Genomic DNA, 19,975 nt, shown 5'->3' with positions numbered 1-19,975 from the left:
AGTCACGGCAGGCAAGAACAGCTGCGAGCGGCTACTAACAGACTTCATGATCCAAAGCGCAACCTCACTCACATATAAAAAACTGAACAATAATTTGAAGGACCCCACGCTGAAACTCAAAGAAAGGTGGGAGGAGGAAATAGGTGAGGTAGATGAAAATGAGTGGAATGAGGCGCTGGCCTCCCCGAGAGAGGCAGGAATCTCGAGCAGGTTCAGATTGGTACAACTAAAAATTTTACACCGCATATACTACACCAGGACACTACTCCACAAGATACAGAGAGCGCCACATCCCATTTGCTTGAGAGGCTGCGGGGAGGAGGGGACATTATTTCACACCCTATGGGAATGCCCACACATACGTGAATTCTGGACGAAGATAATGCACACAATCTCACAGGCACTTAACATCTCCGTACTGCCGGAACCTCGCAAATGCCTCCTAAGCATCTGGGACCCCAATGACCTAGGCTGATATGAACTGATCTGGGCTACACTGGCCATGGCAGTGGCCAAGCGAGATATAGCGCAAAGATGGGGCACACCAGAACTACCCACAGCGAATAGATGGGCTAAAGGTATGGACATCCTGATGATCACAGAGAGGGCACCGCGCAAGTGGAACAAGATATGGCTAGCATGGAATGTGTATAGGGGTGACATCTGTGACCCACTGCCAGAAGGGGATGACCTGGGCTCGGAAGGGGAGGAGGAGTGAAAGAGTGGAATAGAGGGCCTACCATTCTCGGGATAAACGCACAAAAGGGTAGTGTCTTGACTAGACTATGTAACAGTGCAAGCACCAAGGAAATGGCTGCTAGAAGAGGCGATTGGAACTGTATCGGCAATGATGACACCGGTTGGGGGGGGGGGAATGTTTATTTACTATGTAATATTATAGAAATGTTCTTATTGACTGACAGGAAGAAGGTAATAATTAACCAATGTACTACATATGACTACAATATGCGAAAATGTACTTAAGAATGTTCACAGGAACGTTACAATATGACACCGTGAAATTGTAAATGTAATTTTGATATGTGACTAGTACTCCTTCCTATCAATAAAGTTTAAAAAAAAAAAAAGGGCCCTAATGTATTACATTGATAGGACCAAGGATTTTAGGAAGACTAAACAACTCTTTGTTGCCTTTGCGCCACAACACAAAGGTAACCCCATTTCCAAGGCTGGTATAGCCAGGTGGATCGTTAAATGTATTCAGATCTGCTATCTGAAAGCCAAACGCACTCTCACTATTCCACCACGGGCCCACTCCACCCGAAAGTTGGGGGTCTCTATGGCTTTCCTTGGAAATATTCCTTTGGAAGACATATGTAGAGCAGCCACATGGTCTACCACACACACATTTACAAAACATTACTGTGTTGATGTGCACTCCAAACAGCAGGCAGCTGTAGGGCAGGCTGTTCTAAAAACTCTTTTCCAAACTGCTGCAGCTGGCACGGGCGGCCGCCGTCAATGGAGGGACTGCTATGTATTCTATGCACAGATATGAATTCAGCAGCCCACATGCCTCGAACCGAATATGCTACTTACCGGTATGCATCTGTTCTTGGCATGTAGGGCTGCTGACATTCATATCGCCCGCCCTCCTCCCCGGCGCCTGTAGCAGCTGCGGCATTCACACATACTTCTAGCATGGTCATCATTCACTGAGTTTCACTCCATCTTGGCCACAATGGCTAAAAACAATCTGAGGATGGAGTTGATGCCCATGCGTACTGTAGTCCAGGAAAGGAGCCACCTATCTCGTGATACTTCGAAGACTCTTCCAGGACAACAATGTGCGATCATCCGAAACCAACACTAGGCGGCGATCTATGCACAGATATGAATGTCAGCAGCCCTACATGCCAAGAACAGATGCATACTGGTAAGTAGCATATTCGTTATATTATTTTAAAAGTACAACTGTAACAAACGCTTTACTTAACTGTTTACAGCTTAGGTCCCGGGACTGAATCCAGGATCCAGTCCTGTGGTTAGAAAAGTAATCCTGAAAGTAATCAACTGCATTTATGTAGAAAAACCCATTGAGCTCAATGTTAAATTGTGTTTAGAATGGTGTTGCCTATTGCAACCCCAGTAACTATTGTACTTACCAAGTCAATTGCCTTTCTGCAAGTAATTACCTAAAGTCACTCATATTAAGTATTATATTTTGATACCTGTTAGTTCTAAAATAAAACAGCTATATCTTTTGATATAAAAACAATTGACCTAGGGTTCAGTTCATGTGTCTGATACCTTTTGCTGACTGAGTGTGTACAACAGATGCTTTACATCTGTCCTCTGATACTGCCTTACTGCTCGACCAAGCTACCACTTTAGAGAGCAAGGTCAGATTGACTTTAACCTCTGTTATACCTCTGGAGATTGGGGACTCTACAGATTGTACCTTACTTTGGTCCAGTATATATAGAGCCACTTTCTTGCAAGTTCGTAATGACAAACTCCCACCACCATATACTCTTAATGGCGGCACTACACTTATGTCTAAGAATGGACTTGGACACTGTTGGGGTACAGGGCTCATGCACCTGTACCCTCACCACTGGTATAGTGCACCCAGCTAGAGGGGTGTCTGATGCATGCCAGGTCAGTGGCTTGTAGGCATGGCGCACAGATCTTTGCCATATCAAGACTTCACTTTGTTCTGCACCAAAACACGCAGCCCTTAGAGGCCTTCTCTGGTCCCAGTGCCCTGAGTACCTGTGGTACCATTTACCAAGGGCTGACCTGTGGCCAGAGATACCAATTGGGTTAAGGCTTTAATGCAGTTTTAGGGAAAGAGCATAGGCCCTGCGTACCTGATTAGCAGGAGCCCATGGCACACTCAGTCAAAGCACATCAGAAATTCAGCAAAAAGTGGGGGCAACCATGTAGAAAGAGGACACTTTCTCACGCCCCTCAAACGAAAGAGGATGAGACTAACCTTTCCCTAGAGTTTCTTCATTATCTAAGTGCAAGAACCTGGAAAGTCCATCTGCATTGGCATGAGCAGTCTCGGGTCTGTGTTCCACTACGAAGTCCATTCCATGTCGGGAGATGGACTCCTCAAACAGTTTAGTATTTTCACCTTTCATTTGCATTAGCTATGTGAGAGGTCTGTGATCAATTTGAACTAGAATGTGAGTATCTAACAAGTATGGTCTCACCTTCTTCACGGACCAAGCCACGGCAAAGGGCTCCCTCTCAATGTCACTCAAACACTGATCCCTGGGAAGAAGCCTTCTGCTTATAAAAGCAACAGGTTGGTCTTGGCCTTCATCATTGGCCTGGGATAGGACCACTTGTAGGAAAGTGGGTTTCTGTTGCAGTAACCCTTCTCTTTTTGCCAGACTACTGAGTGTGTGTGTGTCTCTCTCTCTCGCGCGCTCTCTCTCTCGCGCTCTCTCTCTCGCGCTCTCTCTCGCGCTCTCTCTCGCGCTCTCTCTCGCGCTCTCTCTCGCGCTCTCTCTCGCGCTCTTTCTTTCTCGCGCTCTTTCTTTCTCGCGCTCTTTCTTTCTCGCGCTCTTTCTTTCTCGCGCTCTTTCTTTCTCGCGCTCTTTCTTTCTCGCGCTCTTTCTTTCTCGCGCTCTTTCTTTCTCGCGCTCTCTTTCTCGCGCTCTCTTTCTCGCGCTCTCTTTCTCGCGCTCTCTTTCGCGCGCTCTATTTCGCGCGCTCTCTTTCTCGCGCTCTCTTTCGCGCGCTCTCTTTCGCGCGCTCTCTTTCGCGCGCTCTTTCTCGCGCTCTCTTTCTCGCGCTCTCTTTCTCGCGCTCTCTCGTGCTCGCTCTTTCTCTCGCTCTTTCTCTCGCTCTTTCTCTCGCTCTTTCTCTCGCGCGCGCTCGCTCGCGCTCGCGCTCTCTGTCTCTGGCTCGCTCGCGCTTTCTGGCTCGCTCGCGCTTTCTGGCTCGCTCGCGCTTTCTGGCTCGCTCGCGCTTTCTGGCTCGCTCGCGCTTTCTGGCTCGCTCGCGCTTTCTGGCTCGCTTGCGCTCTCTGGCTCGCTCGCGCTTTCTGGCTCGCTTGCGCTCTCTGGCTCGCTTGCGCTCTCTGGCTCGCTTGCGCTCTCTGGCTCGCTTGCGCTCTCTGGCTCGCTTGCGCTCTCTGGCTCGCTCGCGCTCTCTGGCTCGCTCGCGCTCTCTGGCTCGCTCGCGCTCTCTGGCTCGCTCGCGCTCTCTGGCTCGCTCTCTGTCTCTGGCTCGCTCTCTGTCTCTGGCTCGCTCGCGCTCTCTGTCTCTGGCTCGCTCGCGCTCTCTGTCTCTGGCTCGCTCGCGCTCTCTGTCTCTGGCTCGCTCGCGCTCTCTGGCTCGCTCGCGCTCTCTGGCTCTCTGGCTCTCTGGCTCTCTGTCTCTGGATTCCAGATCAGATTCGCCTGGGGGACGTCCCCTGAGTCTTTGTCCACTTGGGCACAGGCCGGGCTCGGCGGGTGCATAGTGGGCTAGATTCGTGGTTCCTGGCTGGCACCTGGGATATTGCTGGTTGACCGTAGCCACTGCTCGTGGGAGTCCCAGTCTTAGGCATGCAGGTCCTCTGGGGTTCTTGAGATTGCTGTCCGCAGGAGATGCCGGGATATAGTAGGAGCAGGTTCTAGGATCAACAGGCCTTTAGGGCTGGGGCCAAGTCGGTTGGTGTCGTCCTCTTGTTAGCAGCTGCATGGCAGGTCTTCTTGGTATTTTTGTTTCGAAATCGGGATCTGAGGAATGAAGCTTCAGGGTGCCCCTAAATACTACTTTTTGGGGTGTTACAGGTAGGGAAATGGCAGGGACCAATAGGTCCCAGTCCTGGGGTGAGTACACCCCCTATCCTGCTCCTCCCCTGTGGGAGGGGGTAGGAGCACAACTCTGATTGGGCAGTGCTCCCCATCCTCAAGATGGCCGGAGCCCAGAGTTGTGCTTCACCTCGCCTCTCCACCTGAGGGGTGGAGTGGGCACAGGCTGGCACACCCTCTTTCCTCACGTAGGGTTTCCCACAAATCTTCCTGCCAGAATAGGGGTCAGAACTGGTGGGGGCCACTTGCTGAGTACAGCAGGTGGTCTGGAGAAGCTCACAAAGGCGGTATGCCTTTGAAACTTCCCCCTGCCCATCCTGGGAGGGGGGAGGCCTAGCACCTCGCCCAGGATGTGTATTGTTGCAGGCCCAGGAGGGCGGGTGGCTGTCTACCCAGGGGTCCAGCAACATGTCTGCTGTATGGCAGCCTCTCAGACCAGACGTGGATTGTAGGTTAGGTTTCAGGGGACATCTCTAAGATGCCCTCTGTAGTGCATTTTACATTAAATCCCATACTGGCATCAGTGTGGGTTTAATGTGCTGAGAAGTTTGATATCAAACTTGTCAGTCTTCAGTGTAGCCATTATGGTGCTGTGGAGTTAGTAATGACAGCCTCTCAGCACCATATACTCTTAATGGCATCACTGCACTGACAGTGCCCAGGAATGGCCCTGAGTACTGTAGGGGCAGAGTGCTCATGCACTTGTGCCCACACCACTGGCCTAGGGCACCCAGCAACACGGGTGACTGATGTATGCCAGGGTAGTGGGTTTGTGGGCATGGGGTGGGTCATTTGGACTCTTTGTTTTGGTCTACAACAGGTAGGGGTGTGGGTGTCAAGGTGTAGGGTCCCTAAGGGTGGCACAATAAGTTCTGCTTCCCTTAGGAACGATAAATAAAATAGCAATAACATAAAATAACATATGTAAATACATAACACATGAAATAGTAGTAGTAAATACATAAAGGCTCAAAAACCAATTCCTACATATAAATACATGATAGAGAGAAAAAACAAACATATTCCTGACATTGTTAGTCCAAACTACAGCCAATCGGGCGCCAGCACATTTCCAGAACCTTCTCAGAGCTCAGACCCTCTGATTTTCTACCGCACGTCGTGTGAAGGGAGTCTCCCTGAGCTCTGCTCAGTTTTCTCTACTTCAAATTTTAAGAAGTCTTTATTTAGACCTTGCTCTTCTTGTGGGAAACTGTCTTTACTCTGAGGACCCCCACAAGAAGTGCATTTATTGCCTTTATCCCGACCATGAAGTTGGTAGCTGTAAGTTTTGCAGGACTTTCTCTACTAAAACCCTTAAGGTCAGAGAAGGCAGTCTCCTCATTTGGCTCCAACGTCTTAAGGATAAGGATTCGCGTTGTCAGATGGCGAAAGTTTGCAGTCTGGACCTTCTCATGCAGCCTCCAAGCGTAGTAGTGTGCAGGATATGCCTTCACCCTTTCTAAAAAGGAAGAAACTTTCCATGTCTGTGGCTCCTGCAGTGTCTTCACCACCTCCTACTACCGCTACGCCCACAAGACCTCGCTCTCCGGCGTCTTCTGCTGCTTCCCATCATGTTTCGGCTCCGAAACATGTTTCGGCTCCGAAACATGTTTCATCGTTGACTTGGCCGTTGACGATCGCCCCGACTATGAAATCAGCCGTCTCCGGATCGTCAAAGGCGACAGACATCAGCCTCCAGATCGTCGACGAAGGCTACGTCGACGTCGTCCATGTCTACTAAGGTATCACTCAGCTTCAAACCGTCTCGTTGACGATACCTATTTCCTCGTCGACGAAGAAATCTGCTTCGTCAACAAAGTCATTGTTGACGAAAGCTCAAAAAAAGTTGCATCGACTCAGTCGACGTTGGCTTAATCATCGCCCACGACTTAGTCGACTACCTTAACGTCTACGATGGTTCCGTCGACGGCTGCTCCGTCAACGGCGGCTTTCTCTACAACGACTTCGTCGACTCCTCTACCAGCATCGTCGTCTGTTCCTTCATTGTTTGCCTCATTACCTTTGGTGCCTTTGTCTTCCACTGGGTCTGGCTCTTCCACCGCCGGCCCCTTGCACCATCGTCGTCAACGGCCAGTTGACCAACTATCTATTCCAGATCCACAGCCTCCCTCGCCCATGTTCGCCACGGGCTCTGAGCCGGATTCTGAATCTGATAATGATGTGGGTGATTCTTTGAGTGGCACGCAGTCCGTCGGATTTGATTATTAAGTGTCAGGATTACGGTGATGATGATGATAGGGATGACCCGTACTCTCAGGCAGTAGAATGCTCTATACAAGTTCCTACTGCGACATTGCCATTGTCGCTCATCTCAAATCTCCATCATATGTTGTATGACTACAACCGGAGTTTCCCGCCTTCTCCGCAGGGTACACCTATTACTCATGTGCCTGTGACTGCGGCGGCTCCTGTCCCTGTTCCGCCACCTTTACCACCAACGCCTTCACCACAGGTCCAGACGTCAGTGAAGATCCTCACTACTGTGTACCCCGTTGATGATGATGACGTCGCTCCCGAACGGGAAGATGGTGAAGTCCATGATGATGGTGATGACTCAGACACCCACATGGCTGAGTGGGACGACTACCAAATCCAGACGCCTTCCCCTCGCCCGGTAGAGCCCGGGGATTCGCCTCCTGTGGACTTTGCGAGTTTCCATCAGCTGATGGATAGAGCGGCCAAACGTTTGAAATTGCCTAGGGTCCAGAGGGAGGAGGACTGTTTCCTCTATGATTTTAAAAATCAGCCATTCAAACAAGTCCCCACTATACCCATCATAGACTTTATATGTGCTGAAGGGGTGAAGCGCATGCAAACACCAAATTGACTGCCGGCTCAACTGCCTCGTCTTGAGAAAAAATACAAGGCGCCCGTAGGATCTCCAGCGTGCCTTGTTGCTCATCCAAAGCCCGACTCTGTGGTCACTCAAGCTGCACAACGTCGCTCCTATAATGCGGCATCGCCAATTTCAGCTCCTCCAGATAGGGAGGGTTGGTGCCTGGACGCTATTGGAAGCAAGTTCTCCACTATGGCATCCACTACAGTAAGGGCGGCTAATGCTTTAGTCATCTTAGGCCGCTACGACCGCTTGTCTTCCCTGGTGAACCTCATCCCTGACGCTTCCAAGCCTGAAGCTTTGCAAATCCTGCAGAACGGAGAGAGGACATCGGAGGAAATCATTGATTGTGCAGTTGACATTGCGTGTTCTGGCTTTCGTCAGCTTGCTGGTGCAGCAGTCTTACGAAGGCAGGGCTGGTTACGGTCCACCTCTTTCCGCTAAGAAGTTCAATCCAAGATCCTGGATATGCCTCACGACAGTGAGTCGCTTTTTGGAGCGCACATAGACGAGGCTTTGCAGGCCATTAAAAAGGACACTGACCCTGCTCGCTCATTGGGGACTTTACAGTTTTGGAAGCAGCCATTTTGGGGTGCTCGCGGACGCGGCACCTCCTCAACTTTTCGTGGAGGAAACTCAATACTACTCCTACCATCAAGGTAACCAACGTTACTCTTCCAACGAACAGCAGTCCTCCCGACAGCAGTCGTCAAAATCCTACAGGGAAAAAAGCTCCACTCCCAAACGTCAATGACTTTTGTAACCCCCCCGTCCCCCCCCCCCCCCCCCCCCCTCCCCCCGCCAGCGTTGGAGGTCAAATCTGTTCTTTTCTCAGTGGTGCTCCATCACCTCGGACCGCTGGGTTCTGGACATTGTCAAAAAGGGCCATGCTCTAGAGTTAATCAAGATTCCTCCTCCCACTCCACCGCCTGGCCCGCCTCCTCCCCACCTCAAGGAGCTTTTCCACAAATGTTCGTCTTCTAATTCAGAAAGGTGCAGTCGAAGTGGTTCCCAAGTCTCAGGAAAAAACGGGAATAGAAACCCTTTACTCTCTAATACGCAAGAAGACAGGAGATTGGCGACCGATTCTGGATTTGCGAGCGCTCAACAGGTACCTCAAGAGCCAATCCTTCCGCATGCTTACACTGGTAGAGATCCTGAGTCTTTTCTCCATGGGCGACTTCATGACCACCATCGACCTACAGGATGCCTACTTCCATGTTCCAATTCTTCAAAAGCATCGGAAGTACTTGCGCTTCTAGGTGGGACGGAGAGACTTCCAGTTCAAGGTGTTGCCTTTTGGCCTCCGATTGCCCCTCGTGTCTTCACGAAAGTATTGGCTCCAGTAGTGGCTTACCTGCGTCTCCGAGGTGTCCAAATCTTTCCATATCTGGACGACTGCCTCCAAATCAGTCTTGCAAACAGCTGTTTCAACACACCCGTCTTTGTCAGGACGTGTTTGGATCTCTCAGCCTAACCATCAATGTCGACAAGTCTCAGGTCGAACCGGCTCAAAGCAGGAATTGTCTGGGAGCAACATTGGACACAGTGCTTTCAAAGGCATTTGTGTCCCAAGAGTCAACAAAAGATCCTTCGCTTGGTGTCTCTGATTCGGGCAAGACTGTCCGGGTCTTGAAGTCATTTCTGGGGATGGCATTGTCTTGAATGCACTGATCCCAAATTGCAGACTTCGTACTCGCCCCATTTAGGAGGAATTGGACGTACAGTGGCGTCAGGTCTCCGGTTCTTTCAATGACCTTGTGTCACCGCTCGCATGAGATCAGCTCTCCAATGGTGGGCGCAACCATCCAACCTTGCGACAGGAACTTCTTTCCTCTCCACCACTCCAGAACTCACGCTCACAACAGACGCCTCATTAGAAGACTGGGGTGCTCACCTTCAAGGCCTTTCCATCGAAGGCAAATGGTCTCCGCTTCATCGTTCCTGGCACATCAACAGGCTGGAGCTGATGGCAATTTTTCTGGCACTCAAGTCGTTCCTTCCTGTGATTCAAGGGGAATCAGTGCATACTGGTGGTATTGTCCAACTGAATGAGCACTATGTCAACAAGCAGGGCGGAACCAGGTCTCCACTCTTGACTAGACTGGCTTAGTCGATCTGGGATTGGGCAATCCGTCATCAAGTTTTCCTGATGGCTGGGCATCTGACGGGCGTCTCCAACATTCTAGCGGATTCCCTCAGCAGGTCCACGTCATCGACCCACGAGTGGGAGTTGCATCAACCGTCTCTCGACCTCGTTTTTCAACGTTGGGGTCATCCGTCTCTGGATATCTCTGCAACACCAGAGAACCGGAAATGCCCATCTTACAAATCGGCATCCCCACCACGGGTCGAGCGGGAATGCCCTTTTGATGAATTGGTGAGATCTATTCGCCTACGCTTTTCCTCCGATCCCGTTGGTGCCTCGTGTGCTGTGGAAGATGCGGAGGCAGCCCTGCCACATTCTCCTGATCGCTCCCAGATGGCCCCGTCAGGCATGGTTCTCGGAGTTGCTCCTTCTGTCCCAGTGCGAGCCCATCCTTCATCTTCGACCGGACTTCCTGACGATGGACAAGGGTCAAATTTGCCATCTGAACCCCTCTTCTCTACAATTGTCGGCCTGGAACTTTAGCACCTTGAATTTGCGCATTTAAATATCTCACCGGAGTGCTGAGACATTCTTGCTCAGGCCAGGGCTCCGTCTACCATTAAGACTTACAAACTCAAATGGAAGAGGTTCTGCCATTGGTGTGTGGCTACGAATATCCATCCTATCCATTCCACTCCGGAGCAGCTACTTCCGTTCTTTCTGGACCTGGCTCAATCCGGGCTTTCCCATGCTACTTTGAGAGTTTTCTTGGCGCAATCTCTCGTTTCCGGCAGGATGGCTCCTCCTCTCTCTGCTCTTCCAGAGTTATTCGTCAGTTTTTTCAAAGGACTGATCCGGAAGTTCCCACCTCTTCGGCGTCCTCCTCCCATTTGGCATCTCAATGTCGTCTTAGCCCAACTAATGAAGGCGCCATTCGAGCCTATCCATACGGCGGACTTAAAGTTTCTGACCTGGAAGGTAGCCCTTCTCCTTACTCTGACATCATCTCGTCACGTGAGTGATCTTCACGCTTTCACTGTTAAACCTCCTTTTCTTCAATTCAAACCGGACTGTGTGGTGCTTCGCACCAACCCAACTTTCCTGCCGAAGGTGCCTACGGATTTCCATCTAAACAAGCCTGTTTTCTTTAAAGACTTTCTTTGCCGATCCTCAATCTCCGGCAGAGCAACGATTGCACTCTTTGGACATCAAACGGTGCCTTAAATTTTACATCCGCAGGACTGCCCCTTTTTGCAGGTCCGATCCACTGTTCATTGCCTACAGACGCATGCGTAAAGGGCGCCCTGTTACCAAGCCAACTATTGCACGTTGGATTTCTTCAGCCATTGTCTTCTGCCATCTGCAGGCTGGCAAGCCTCTACAATCTTCAGTGAGGGCTCATTCCACCAGGGCGATGTCATCCTCTACCGCCCTGTTTGCTGGTGTGCCGCTTCATCAGATCTGCCGAGCAGCCACGTAGTCCAACCGGCACACGTTCACGAAGCACTACTGCTTGGATGCCATCAACGAGGCGGATACAGCAGTGGGACAGGCTGTCCTTCGTCATCTTTTTATTTTAACTAAGGTGAGCCTCGGTCTTTCCTCCTCCGCTATGTTTTTTTTTATGATTGCTATCCGTACTTACATGACTGTATTACTGTCTCTTTGGTTTTCTCCATGCTGTTGCATAGCAATCGGACCTCTTCGGATGTTACTTGTCTCTATTCTATTCAAGCATGTGAATCTATGAAAGACACCCTAATACTGGAGAAGAACAATTGTTACCTACCTGTAAACAGGTGGTTCTCCAGTATTGGTGTCTTTTCATATATTCACATGCGACCCACCCTCCTCCCCTCAGAGGCTCGCTTCTCCTCATCGACTCTTTTGTCACTCTTGTGCTACGAACATCTGAGGGTCTGAGCTCTGAGGAGAAGGTTCTCGAAGGGTGCTGGCACCTGATTGGCTGTAGTTTGGACTAACATAATGACCGGAATATGTTACAAGTGTTTTTTCTCTAGATCATGTATTCCTATGTAGGAATTGGTTTTTGAGCCTTTATTATGTATTTACTACTACTATTTCATGTGTTATGTATTTATGTTATTGCTATTTTATTTACCGTGGGACTCCCACTTCGACGATGGGGAATATTCAAGCATGTGAATCTATGAAAGACACCCTAATACTGGAGAAACCAAATTGGCATCTCTAGCCACATGTCAGCCCCTGGTAAATGGTACCCTAGGTACCCAAGGCATTGTGACCAGAGAAGACCCCTAAGGACTGTAGCACTTATTGTGCCACCCTTAGGGGCCCTGCACCTTGACACCCACACCCTGCCTTGGCAGACTGAGTGTCCTGTTGTAGACCAAAACAAAGAGTCCATATGACACACACTCCATGCCCACAAACCCACTGCCCTGGCATACATCAGTCTCCCCTAATGCTGGGTGCCCTATGCCAGTGGTGTGGGCACAGGTGCATGAGCTCTCTGCCCCTACAGTACTCAGGGCCATTCCTGGGCAATGTCAGTGCAGTGATGCCATTAAGAGTATATGGTGCTGGGAGGCTATAGTAGTCCTAAAGGGAACTGCCTCGGGATACCTATTGGCATGATCCACTACCACTAGAATTAATTTTTCTGATGCCGTGGGAGGTTCAATTGGACCCACTATGTCCACAACTACCCTTTCAAAGAGAACCCCCACCACAGATAGTGGTATCAGGGGGGCCTTTGAGGGGGCCACCTGTCTTGCCACTAGCCTGACAGGTGACACAGGAGCTGACAAACTCCTTTACTTTTTGGAACATCTGGGGTCAGTAAAAGTGGCTAATTAGCTTTTTCCAAGTCTTTGTTTGGCACAGATTCCCAGCTAGGGGGATGTCATGAGCTAAAGTTAGGAGAAACTCCCTGTACTTCTGTGGCACTACCACTCTCATGGTGGCTCCTGGTTTGTAGTCTATGGCCTCAGTGTACAGTAGTCCCTCTTCCCAATAAACTCGTAGGGTACTACTGACATCTCCCTTTTCCTGTGCAGCAGCTTGCTGCCTCAGGCTTTCAAGAGTTGGACAGTTCTGATGTCTAAGGCAGAGCTCTTCCCTAGAGGGTCCTCCTGGGTCTAAGAGTTCAACCTGGTAAGGGTCAAGCTGTATGGGCTAAGTTCCCTCTGGGGTGTCAAAGTCCTCTCCCTGGGGAGAGGGGTGCTGATCCTTTTGCTTTACAGAAACTGGTTCCTCAGTCTTCTTACCTTTCCTCTTGGAAGTTTGGGCCATACTTTCAGGCTCCAACACTTTTTCACTCTGTTTTCTGCTCTGTGCTCTTGTTTTTTCCACACACCATCTCAGGGATATCCTGCATTGATGCATGGCTTTCTCAGTTCAACCTCAGCCCATGATGAGATTTCCAGGTCATTGCCAAGCAGACATGCCGCTGGTAGCTTTGGAGAGACAACTACCTGTTTCAGTCCAGTAATCTCCTCCACCCCCCCCCCCCACACACACACACACCCCACACACCCCCACCCCCCCACCACCATCCCACCCTGGTCTAATGTCACCATAGTTATTGCATGGTTAGCGGTAACACTGTCAGCATTGGTGACTGGGTAAGTTTTCCCAATCAAGTATTATTCATGGGAAACCAGTGTATCTCTCACCATAGTGACACTGGCACCTATATTCCTCAGCTTCTATCCTAGTTCCATTAATCCAAGGGTATTGTAAGTATTTCTTTAAGTTGGGTGGCCACACAGCTACAGTGCCAAACCCAACTTCCCCTTCTGAAACTAGAACTGCTTCAGTGTGCAACCCGATGTGCTCTGGGCACACTGTTGATCCCATCTGAAGGCTTGCTACACTTATCTTGGGTATTCTCACCACCTTTCCCCTGGGGAGGTTTTGTAACCCCTTTATTTTGGGCACCCCAGTGGTTATTTTTTTCACCCTTGTCTTGACCCAGTGGTCTGCCTTCTTTTACAATTCTTAGGGAGAAATTAGACTTAGTCTACCAAATGCTGATGTAACATTTCATTAGTGCAATTACTTAAAATATGTTCTTTAATAAACAGATTGCAAAGTCCATTGAAATCATGCACAATGTGTCTAGTTAACCATCCATCTAGTGCTTTAACTGAGTAGTCTACAAAGTCAATCCAGGATTTGTGAGCCCCCCCTGAATCTAATTCTGTATTTCTCAGTTGTGAGTCTAAATCCCTCAGAGTTCTCTTCATGAGGTCATAATACCCAGCATCTGCCCCAGAAAGGTTCCGGAGTCTGTCTCTGCAGTTACCAGAGAACAGTTCCCAAAAGATAGCCCCCCCAGAGTTAATTCTTCACCTTTTTCATTTCACAAGCCCCCTCTAAGGCTGTGAACCATTTTGTGATATCATCACTCCTTCTATTTAAGGAAAATCCCTTTGGGGATTTTAGGATCATAAGATTACTCTGTATCCTTATTAAGAATATTGCTACCACCATTGATGGGTGCTAGCCCCATCTCTGTGCTTTCTCTCTTAGACCCAGGAACCTGGTCTCTAGATTGTCTTTTGGTCAGCCTTGCTAAAAGGCTGTCCTCATTGAGGCTGTCCTCAATGTCCTCAGTTGTACCTGATCCACCAGTGTGGGATCTATGTACTGAGAGGTTTACTCTTGAAGTGAAGGGCACTTGGGACCTTTTCGCCCTATGAAATGGAGGGGGTTGATCTACCTGATCATCCCCTTCCTCTTCTTCCTCATCTGTTTGGTCTTCACCATTTTCAGATGAGATGGGACCCCATGGTTGTTTTTAATTTTACATAGGGACCTTACCCCCTGGGAAAAAAAGTGAAGGTAACGGGTGAGGTCGAGCTCCTCAACCAAGTCCTCTATGGAATTATGGTTATTTTCACTAACACCTTGGTTCTTGTTTTGAGACATTGTTAAAAAAAGATTTCTAACCCTAGCTAAAGTGACTTTTTTAGTTTTCTAAAATTCTAAAGGGACTTAACCAAGGCTCCAATAAGGCTTTTAGTATTTTTTCAAATAATGCCAATTTGAACAATTTGAATTCTAAAGACAATGTAAGAGCTCTGTTGTGTGATCAGGTGGTAACCAAGTAGTCCAACAAATGCAAAGTTGTATATCCCACCGCTGGTCCACCAATGTAGGAAGCTGGCTCTGTGCACACTATACCTCACTTTGGTGTAGTATATACAGAGTCCAGTGGAACCCCAAAGGTAGGCAGAGGTAAACTTAGATAGCACCTCTCTCTATTCGTGGTAGTGTGGTCGAGCAGTAAGGCAGTGTCGGAGGTCAGTGTTAAGCATTTGTTGTACACTGTCAGCAAATGAATTCACACACTCAAAGACTCAACTTCAGACCAATTGTTTGTGTATAAAAATATTATTTTAGTTATTTTATTTCCTGGAACCAAGCACGCCTGGCACTGGTAAGTGATAAGTACTTTGCATTAAATAAACAGATTGTAACAGTTTGGATTGCGATTGTAAATGTACTTTGGTTTGATTACCGTAGTGTTACTGATAATACAATGCTTTTCAGAATACAGACATATACTTTGAATGGGATTTTCAGTAAGATTACAGCTAAGTTAGTTCTGAGATTACTTTTCTTACACAGCATAGTATTCATAACACATAAATGTAAGGCAAATTTACTTTACAATGCCAATAGCTCACTCTTACAATTGCGAGACCTATTGCATTGCAAATGCTTGTTGAGCTCTGAGACGTAGGCAGCAGAAGCCATAGAAAGGCAGGGCTGTGACGCCAGGCCGTGCGTTTCAAAAGCAAGAGGGAGGAGGAGGAGGCAGCTGAGGCTAAAACTGACCTCTGTCTTTGAATGCACAGCAAATGTGGCAAAATAAGATCAAGATGTACAGCCCTGTTTACAACAGAGCTCTGTAAACCACAAGCACTGGTCTTGACTGTTCTAGATTATAAAAAAATAGTGCTGACAAACTTGTGAGTAACAACACTTGTAACATGGGCAGTCCTTGACAACGGGCAGAGCTTTAATAGCCCCTATCCTGAATACAGCATGTCTCGCAGAGAGTGCAAGCGCTGCCTAGGTGAGATCTAAAAAGGAAAATAGAAGGAATACAGGAGAGAATTCCGAGCCCAACCACTAGATGGCAGAATAGTGCTGGGCATGTGATTCCAGAAAATTCTTCAAACTGCAAAACTACTCCTACTGGTAAGAAACCATTTTGTTACAATTAAGTAGCCTTTTTGCGGTTACCTTCTTCCTCTAACTGTAAACAAGCTGGCTGGCCTACAAACTGTAATGGAGATATAATTATTTTAATCATACTATTTGTTAGTCTAACAACACACATGGTTATCTGTAAACCCATTGCAAATGTATTTCTTGATCTTTGGGTTTACCATGTTAACTCTGTTTTTCTCCTTTAACAGTGGAATTACTGAACCAGGCCTGCCCAAGACGAGCCCAAAAAGAGGTAAGAGTTATGATTTGGAGTGATAGATACTCTGTTCATAAATGTATTATCTAAAAACATTTTAGCCAAACTTAGGGAAGAGAATAGTGGGAGGTGATGCTTTGGTTACCTTGGCACATGTGCTTTCATTAACCATTCAGATGTGACCCTCACATCTTTTCAAACTACAGTTTTAATGAAGTTCAACGCACATAAAAATGCTCCTCATGCTTGCAGCTCTTGTTAAAAACATTCAGCTGTAGATTGATAGTACAGGGAGTTTAATCAATGTGTACATGTAGCAGTGCACTTCTGCTCGATTATCACCAATAAAGATTTGGAAGGTGAGGTTGAAGGTATCCGGCATGCTGAACAAATGTTTCGTGGAAAGTATGAAAGTAGCAAGCTACTGCAGACAGACAATATCTGAAAACCATATGAAAATAAGTTTTATACTATTAATCTTAATTTCCCACCCCATCTATCTACTCACGCTCTTTTCGGCTTGTCTAGTTGATGAGAACAAGTTGGATGGCGTAAGAAGTCCGCAAGGCAATAGAGACGAAAGTGGCCGTAGTTGGGGCGATGGGCGGAACAGAGAGTCTGAAAGGTGAGCTGTGCTGGTGTCTCATGGCATACCATATTCAATTGCCTTCTTTCATCCATCTGTTGCTTGCTTCTTGGTAATTGTACGTTCGATGAAAAGTAACACTCTTAACACTTTCTTGATTATTCCGGGGATATGCATAATGATGGGCTGTGCCTTGTTCCTCCATGAACTACTAATAGGGGGATGATGTTTGTCTTACATAAAACTACTTGGATGTATGCTTTACTAGGTCCTCTGGCTTTATATAGTTTTGCAGCTGTGTAATTTTGTGCATAATCATGCATTAGCCACGTTTGACACTTAATCGAGCTTTGGCTGCATAATTTGCATGTTTCACTAAATTTGTTTCTTACCACCAAGTGATAGATATTAAAGAAAGCTCCACATGTAGCTCTGTGCAGTTGCTAATCCTTTGCAACGGTTAGTGCGCTGCCTTTCAGTGCCTAATTGCAGCATTTAGGTGTTAAACTGGTACTAATGAGATTCATCCTTGTCCCGACAGTATTAAATTGGTGAAATAACTACATATTGTACCACATAATTTGCCCTTTCTTGCTGCATAATTTAGTAGTTCCTGCTGCAGAATTCCATTAGCCTTGGATACACATGTAATAACATGAAATGTGAAGGGTCTTGCTGACCTGTTACTTCTAGGCGAATGTGGAGAACCAGCTGAATTATTAGTGAAATAAGTGGTCTTATTAAATGCTGCCAAGCGATAGAGGAGGCTTTCTGCCTTTCTCTTAGGCAAATTACTGCAACGTTTTGAGATGGATGAGGGGGAAGGGGGGGCATTGATGTTTAATATCTGGAAAACTTGAGTTACTTTTGGTCTTTATTGATAGTATTGCGTATAAAAAGCTCAAGTTGTTAGAGGGCCATTGGAATTGTGGCGTTGTAGCTCCAAATTATGCTGCTGGTTAATTAAATTCTGTGTCAAGTTAAGGCAAATTATGTAGCATAGTACAGCACACTCTGTTGTAGTATTTCACTTTAATTTCCATTTTAAATTACAATAATAGACCACTGGCATTTTGTATAGGCAGGCTGGTTTCGAAGGTGGGCGGCAGTGGTAGTTTTTTTTCACTGCTGTCATCTGTCTTGTATGCCCCATGAGCATCTGCAATGGATCTGAATCTCATCTGAAATATTATTCATGGCTTGACAATAACATTGAGGGAAACCAGCACTATCCTCCTAGCGTCATTTCTCCTCAATTAGTCTTTGAAATTTAATGTTTTGACTAGTGGTAGTAACATGTCTTTAGGGGGAGTAAGTGTTGGTGGAGGATGGGGGCAGCACCCGGGTGTGGGGGTGCCAGTGGTGGCGCCGGTGGAAGGGAAGCCGCAGAGAACCCTGGCTTCAGCACATCTAGTGAAGGGTTCCTGGCAGAACAAAGGGGATGCCCAGGACCGAGGGACAACCCACTGGCAGAGCCCCAAACAGTCCTCTGGGCCTAACTGTGCTATAGGGGGAACTGAAGCCCGCTGGAACATCATTGCGCAGTGGAGTAGAGCTAGTACAGCTCCAGCAACTTTGGGTAGTCTAGTGTCTGCTTCATAAAGGGAATCTGTGGCAGTGAGGCCAAAGGAAGCACTGGAGCAAAGATTTGTCTGTTGTGCTGAAGAAGCTCTTAAGGTGGAATTATGTCCACTTGCTCCACCTCTGACAATGTATCCACCAAAAAGTGCTTCATAGTAAGTAACTTGTTTGTATATCACAAACAAGACATTGGAACTGCATGGCTTAAAAGCAAAGATAAGGTCAAAAAGTGATTGGACCGGTAGCTGAGTTCTAATAGTCGATGTGGATTGTTTCAATGCCAGGATGTAGAGAAGTCTTCAGATTTCATTCTGAATTAAAAGCTGGTTGGGGTGGTCCTTATTAACACAGGAATTACATACTGGGTACACAGAAGGACAAAAGGCCTATTGTCTTGTTCCCTTTCTCCACTTCTTCCCCTTCAGTCTGATGGTGTACCAACAGCTGCTGAAGATGGTGAGCTTATCAGTTAGATATGTGGGGATTCTAGTCTGTTTGGCTTTGTAGATTATATTGGCCAACAAGGGGAGCAAGTGAAGTTCTACCAGTGCGGGTGATGTGGTCATATTTCTTCAGGTGATTCCTGTGTAGGAAACCTCAACAAAGGCCATTGAGGCCAATGTGAGGCATTGGAGCAATTCATTACCACAAACTAGACACATGAGTGTGAGGGCTTGAATATCCGTGTTAGTTTTCTGGAAAGTATGGTTGCACTTTCTTTGATGGTGTTGGTACTGTACTTGGCTTTGGCTGATGTCTTCAGCTTTCCACGTTTAATGTGGAGAGACTTAAGAAAAATGAGTTCTTTTGGGGGATTAAACTTTTCTTCCATTTTCTTTCCTGTCTGCGGATGGAGCATTTGTTGCCAGCAAGGTAAATGGAGTATCTGAAAGAAACACGTTAGTGTTAGATTCCTTACCTTAGAATATCCCCAGGCGTCAGTCTGGATCCGGAAACTTTTGCGTAGCAGTACCCCTGCGCGTCGGTAGGCGTCGTCAGCAGGCGTCCCCTGCGGCTCCGCGTCCGTCGTCGGCGTCGTGCGCCGTGATGACGTCGCTGGAGTACATAGACGCCGCCTCCGCGCGCTGACGTCAGTTCTTCTTTTTTCCGCGCCAGTGGACGCAGATCTGGAAGAGCAGTACTCCGGTCTTTGACCAAGTTTTTCGACTTTTTTCTCTATTGTGCCTGATAGGATGCCTGGATTTAAGAATTGCGATGACTGTGAGCGCACGATGTCGGTCACAGACCATCACCGCCTCTGCCTCCGGTGTCTGGGCCCCGACCACGACGTGGAATCGTGCCTCGACTGCCGGGCCCTTACCAACAAGGCTAGGCGGGAGCGGTCCCGCAAGCTGCTGGAGCTCCGGGTGTCGGCCCCACGTCGGGACCGGGAGCGGTCCCGGTCCGGCCGGAGGTCGGGGGAGCGTTCGAGGGAGCGGTCGCGGAGCCGCGCTGGGCGCTCCGGAAGTCGACACCACTCGTCAGGCTCGTCAGGTAGGAAGCACAAGAAGTCGGGGCGTCGTCATCGTACCCCCGACTCCCCCCGACGCTCGCGCGATGCGGCCGGGGGCTCGGGTGACCCCAACCCCGCGGCTCCGCGAGAGTCGCCGGCGCGGCCTGCCTCATACCCTCCGGTCCCTGGGCATGGCGCGACGCCTGAGGA

General features: G+C 48.3%; 1 protein-coding gene across 2 annotated transcripts in view; it reads left to right on the top strand.

Annotated features, from left to right (window-relative positions):
* The window catches only part of EIF4B (eukaryotic translation initiation factor 4B), a 487,202-nt gene that overhangs the window by 418,525 nt on the left and 48,702 nt on the right, over positions 1 to 19,975 (top strand). For both annotated transcript variants that reach the window (XM_086959135.1, XM_086959134.1), the window contains exons 12-13: positions 16,138 to 16,181; positions 16,674 to 16,770. In XM_086959135.1, the coding sequence (XP_086815261.1) occupies positions 16,138 to 16,181; positions 16,674 to 16,770 (141 nt within the window). The remainder of the gene's footprint in view (positions 1 to 16,137; positions 16,182 to 16,673; positions 16,771 to 19,975) is intronic.

The sequence above is a fragment of the Lissotriton vulgaris genome, chromosome 1_1 (assembly GCF_964263255.1).
Source record: "Lissotriton vulgaris chromosome 1_1, aLisVul1.2, whole genome shotgun sequence".
Lineage (NCBI taxonomy): Eukaryota > Metazoa > Chordata > Amphibia > Caudata > Salamandridae > Lissotriton > Lissotriton vulgaris.
Note: the sequence above shows the minus strand (reverse complement) of the source record. Positions and strands in the feature narration are given on the sequence as shown.